At 50.7% G+C, this 5,574-nt stretch overlaps 1 protein-coding gene across 1 annotated transcript; it reads left to right on the top strand.

Annotated features, from left to right (window-relative positions):
* The first annotated feature begins 2,535 nt into the window (after positions 1-2,535).
* Positions 2,536-5,329, top strand: MID1IP1 (MID1 interacting protein 1). The gene is made up of 2 exons (XM_048494660.1): positions 2,536-2,760; positions 3,534-5,329. The coding sequence occupies exon 2, from the start codon at positions 3,847-3,849 to the stop codon at positions 4,360-4,362; it is 516 nt and encodes a 171-aa protein (XP_048350617.1). The 5' UTR covers positions 2,536-2,760; positions 3,534-3,846; the 3' UTR covers positions 4,363-5,329.
* The last annotated feature ends 245 nt before the right edge of the window (positions 5,330-5,574 follow it).

The following is a 5,574-nucleotide window of genomic DNA, read 5'->3' as shown; positions in this document are numbered from 1 at the left end:
AACTATGATCTGGTTAACTGCAAAAAGAAATTTTTCGAATTAAAAATCTTCATTAGGAAAAAAACTAACTGTATTTGTTCGGTTATGATTGGCGCGTGTTTAGTTATAATGATGAAATTGCCTCTAGCATATTTGCACGCACACACTTCCTTAAAAAAAAAAGACGGAGAAGCTGTGGAGTGTGCAGGAAGATAAGGGCCTATTATGTCCCAGTGCCAGGCTTATTGTGGTTTATGGGTTGTCAGGGTAACGCACTCCTCCGCCGTCTTCTTCCCCTCCCCGCCACGAGAGCCTCACTCTGCTCTCTCAGTCGCCACTCCTTTGTTGCTACGGTCGCTGGAGCAGAAAGAGAATGGAAATCATGTTTCTGATTGGGCCTTGCCGGGACGTACTGATTAGCATATGAAGATGGAGGCTGACTGGCAGGACGCTAGGCGATTGGCTGAGGCTGGAGGTGAGGCTGTGGGGTGATCCCGACAGGCCGGTAACTCTCGGACAGGAACTGCAGTCAGCTCCGGGAGGCGGCGCGCGAGACTCTTGTGTGCGCGCGCGTCCTCTTTTGCCCTAAGAGTGCCGCGCGGCGATCTGTGACTTCGCAGAGCGTCGCGTTTCCCTGCCCTTTTTTGTCCAAATGCACGCATGTAGCTTGCCTGTGATGCTGCTGCGATCTGGTGCTACCCCAGACGCTTTGACTGGAGGAGCACGCAGGCCCCGCGTGTCCACTGAGGCCAGGTTGATGTTCACGCGGCAAAAGCGTGAAACCCCACTGAAAGCCCGCCTCCCTGTGCATGATAGTCACTTTCTGTTTCCTTCGTGCCATGAAAAAACAAAAACAAAACACGGATAGAGGTAGACCATGCTCCGATATCAACGAAACAAAGGAAGCTCCCACGGGAGGCATAAAACGTCCTCAGCTGGTTATACTGACTTAGGATCCGACAAAAAATGTGCTGGCTGGTTGATTTTACATAGAACGAAGGATGCAGTACACAGATTGCAAGTAGCCCTGTTTATTAGAAAAGGAAAGAAACGGAAAGGATGGAGACCTGAATCGGGTTATACTGCAAAGTTTCCTTTTCAGGCTTGGGAATGAATGTTGCAATTCTCTGTCTTCTTACAGAAGATCAGTGCAACCAAAGTGAATAGGATAAAGCAGCAATCCAGTAGCACCTTATAAGTCTTAACATTTATTCTAGCATGAGTTTTCCTGAGTCAGAGTTCTTTTCATTTGAATGGGACACACTTGGACTTGTTAAAACTTGAATTTAATTTACATGCCGGGAGGCATGTCACTCATATAGGCGTGTCTTTTTACTATTGTTCATGGCGGGGGGGGGGGGTGTCAACTACTGTCCAAGTAAATGGACGAGTTTGTAACTGTTTTTTTTCCCGTTCGTGGCCTGGGTATTTGGGTTGGTGATGGGGAAGTCAAGATGGTGAGTTTCACGCTCTCTGAATCCCAGATTTCTCTCCCCCCCCATCTACGTGGGGAGGGGTTTCAATGGTAAAAGCGGCATGCGGAGAAAGGGGACACCCACTCCCTCCAAAAAAAATCTCAGTCCCGCATGATTTAATGTCACTTTTCTTTTTTTTAGTCTGGAGACTGCTCAGGATTTCCACCTCCGATGTCTACTTTGGCCTCAAGGGGAAGAGAAATCTGGTCTCTTTCCTTGGAGTCGGAAACATTGTTTGGTTTCTAAAACGAGATGCGCGGTTTGACTACTTCGAGGTTGTAGGAGCGAGCTGGTGGTGTTCAGTTCATCACTCTGCCCCGGCACAGAGGCACTCGCTTCTGTTGCCTTCCATATCCCACGGCTGACACTGATATTGGCTTTTGGGCTAAGTTCTGGTCAGGTGCTGCTGCAAAGCGTTTCCCACTCACCCTTCTTTCTTGAGCAACCTCAACAAGTTCATTCAGGACCCTACTCGGGTCTATTCAGGGGAGTTTAGTCAGAGAAAAGTGCGGTACACGGCGAGAAAACAAAATGCAATCCGGACTTCCGAGAAGCGGAGAGGGGAAAAGCCCCTCCTTCACTTTCAGCCAGACTCGCCAGCTGCTCAGCTTGCTGGCGTATTTCAGGTAACCGGCCCCCTGACAGATGCCAGCAATGCCTGGCTCGTGTGGCCTTTGGCAGGAGTCTGCAGAATGGCGAAGGCTGGTTGCAGTGAGCGGGTTCATCGATTTCTCTCCGAGGCAACCGCCGATGCTGCTCGGGAAAGTGTGGAGCCTGCATAACGCCGGCTTCCCAGTTGCCGGCTTCCGCCGGGCTCTTCTCTCAACCGGCTTTTGTCAAGGCCAGGGTCGGCGGCGTGTTTGATTTGCGCCCCAGTTCCCCTTCAGTTCCAACCTGACGTTTGCCGCCTCGGCTCCCGCGTTGCAATGGGAGACGAAGCAACAGCCGGGGATGCTCTCCACCCGGAGTGTGGCCGGGTTTGACTGCTTCCCCTCCCCCCGCTGATTTGGGTACCGGAGGCGCGCGCGCCGAGCCCTCCCTCGCTGGGGATCAGCAGAGAGGCGGAGCCGCCATCCCCCCTCAGAAATCGGTCCTACTTGTGGTCACTCGGAGAGCCGCCTTTCTCCCCTCCCCCCACCGCCTTGCTTCGCTGCAAGGGGGTGGCCCTTGGAAACACCTTGTCTTAACACACAACGCTATAAATACTGCTCCTACTGCGAGAGCAAGCGACCAGGAGCAGCAGGACTCAGGGACACAGGCAGAGTTGGCTGGTGGCAGTCAGGCAAGCCGGCATTTGAAGCTCACGGTGAGTTGCTGGCCGAGGGGCTCGGCGGACTGCCCGGCCCACTGCTGCCTGTTGGATCGGTTGGGCTTTCTCGCTTTTGCTAGTCTGAGGGCCAACAGTCAGGCGTTCGGGGAGTCAGACGGTCCCGGGGACTTGCTTGCCGTCTAAAAGCGATAGGTGGGGTGGGGTGTTGCCTCAGGGCGCACGAGCTCCATTCCCCCAGCCCGGAGCATCTGTACGCCTGCAGGAAGTTGTCTTCGGAGGCAAGGGACCTCCCGAGTCCTCTGCAGATCTATTTTCTCTGACCTGGAAATAAACCCTCAGAAACTGGTACCAGGCATGTAAGCAACTGCGAAGACCGGCAGGGAGGGCTGGAGCGAAAAGGCCAAGGCAGACGGGTGGGGTGAAGTATAAGCGGGCGACGTCTCAGGCGGGTGGGGGACCGCCTTCAGAACTCCCAAAGGTATAAGAACGGGGTGGGCGGGACGTGAGGCTCTCTGCTTAAGCTCAGGATCATGTTCTGTTGCATCATTTGTATTCGCGCTGAATCCTAGCTTCTTGACATCCGCGAGTGCAGCGTCAGAATCTGGAAGGGCAAAAACTGTAATATTCGCTGCTTGCTTAATCTTATTGGTGGAATAGGAATTGAGGTTAATTAAATGAGGAAATAAAGTTTGCGGTTCGAAGGAGCTGAATGGAAAAAGCGGAAAGGAAAGCTGGGCGGAGATGGGAGCTGAAGGCGCGAGGGTTTGGACAAGCTGAGGTTAATCGCCATCTTTTGTTCTCTTTCACAGCCACTCATTGCAACAGACACTTTCTGGCTCCGACTCTGCCACAAGGAGGTGGAGGGGGAGAACTGTGGAGCATACTGTTTAACTGTTGGGAAAAGATTTGTTGCGGAGGAAAAGTCAGAGCGGTTTTTTTGTTCCGAGGAGGAGAAAAAACACACGCCCGAAAACAGCTCCTGGGCTTGGCGCTTGGTTTCCCCGGGCGCATTGATTCTATCTGGGCCGCCGGTGCTTCCTGGATTTGGGCGGCACACCCACCCTCTTCTTGCCACAGCCGCCAGTCCGCCTCGCTTTCGTTGCACCCCGCCCAGCGGCCAGCATGATGCAGATCTGCGACTCCTACAGCCAAAAACATTCCCTTTTTAATGCCATGAACCGCTTCATCGGGGCAGTCAACAACATGGACCAAACGGTGATGGTGCCCAGCCTGCTTCGGGATGTGCCTCTCTTGCTGGAGGAGCTGGACTCTGGGGGTGGCTGCTCGGAAAGGGAGGCCCAGCTCACCCCCAACGGTGGGACCTATTACTCCCGTAGAGACATGTACAGCCACTACGTGCTGCTCAAGTCCATTCGTAACGACATCGAGTGGGGAGTGCTGCAGCAGGCGGCCGAGGAGGCGACAGCCAGGAAGAAGGACAAGTTAAACGCTGGCCCCGGCTCTGTGGACATTAGCCGGGGGATCGCGGAGGACGGGGAGATGGAGGAGGATCTGCAGAAGCAGTTTCATTATCACTTAAGCGGACTGCACACGGTGCTCTCCAAACTGACCCGCAAGGCCAACGTGCTCACTAACAGATACAAGCAGGAGATCGGAGCCAACAACTGGGGGCACTGATCCAGGGAGGAGGAGGAGGAATATGCGGCATGCCTGCTTTGCCTGCCTGAGTGTGAGAGTCCCAGAAGAGAGAATAGGTTTGGAAAGGGCTAGCAAAGAGTACCCGCAAGAATGAAATTGTGTGTGTGTGTGTGTGAGTAAGAGAGAGAGAGAGGTGGGGGTGGCCCAGGCCCCTGCCATTAAGAGCCAGAAAAAGTGTTACTATGTGGTATTGTTAAGATAACTTGAGCAAAGAAGGTTTCAGGGATCACTGGTGAACACAGGAATGAATGTGAAAACAGAATGAAAGATGAATGTAAAGATTTAAAAGGTGGGAAAGAGTGACTTTCACACAATGAATAGCCTAGCAGGAGTTTGCTATTGGAAGCAGCAGACTTTCAAAGAGGCTGGGTGATGTATCTCTGTAAGGCACAGCAAGGCAGCCAAGTATAAAGTTTCTAGATTCTGGGGAGTCAGAATGATGTACAGTGGCCAGGCCAGTGACAGAATGGAGTATTTTGTAGTCACTGGAAGACTCTCTCTCTGTGTGTGATGGCAGTGCCAGTGGCAATTGCATAACTTATCTTCTGTTTTTGCACTATTTTTGTAACATTAATATATATATGTACAGTCCAAGAATTATCCTCTTTGCATGCTGTTAGAACTGCTGGGTTTTTTTCACTTAACGCACAAAGATGTACATTCACCAATACTATCTTTGGTTTGTTTGTTTTACAGCCAGGGTAAACAGTTATAAAAACACCTACCTTTCCATATCATGTATGAGCTGGTTAATATGAAACTGCAAATAAGCCACTATTTATATTCTGTTGCAGAGGATAGAACCAGTTCACTACTAGTGTGCATCCTTATTTCAGTGGAAAGATAAAAGGTCCAATTGTTGTACATGCATTGAAGACTATTTAAAAAAATTAAATTCAAATGTAGAATATATTCTAAAATAAATAAGGAATTATATTGACTAAAATGGACTTAGCTGTTTTTATACTAGAGTGCTACTTAAACTAAATGTTTTTGCAATGCAGGAGCCATAGACACTAATGGATTGTTCAAGTTACATTTTTTAAAAAGCTAAATCAAGCCACTGCAGGCTCAGCACTGGCATGAGGAAGCATCCCCAGGGGTCATCACAGCACTGTTCCTTTATTCTTTCCCTTCCCCACCATGACACATGCATACGTTGTGCCAGGATGTTAGAGGGAATGAGAGTTC

This window comes from Sphaerodactylus townsendi, linkage group LG04, assembly GCF_021028975.2.
Source record: "Sphaerodactylus townsendi isolate TG3544 linkage group LG04, MPM_Stown_v2.3, whole genome shotgun sequence".
NCBI lineage: Eukaryota > Metazoa > Chordata > Lepidosauria > Squamata > Sphaerodactylidae > Sphaerodactylus > Sphaerodactylus townsendi.
Note: the sequence above shows the minus strand (reverse complement) of the source record. Positions and strands in the feature narration are given on the sequence as shown.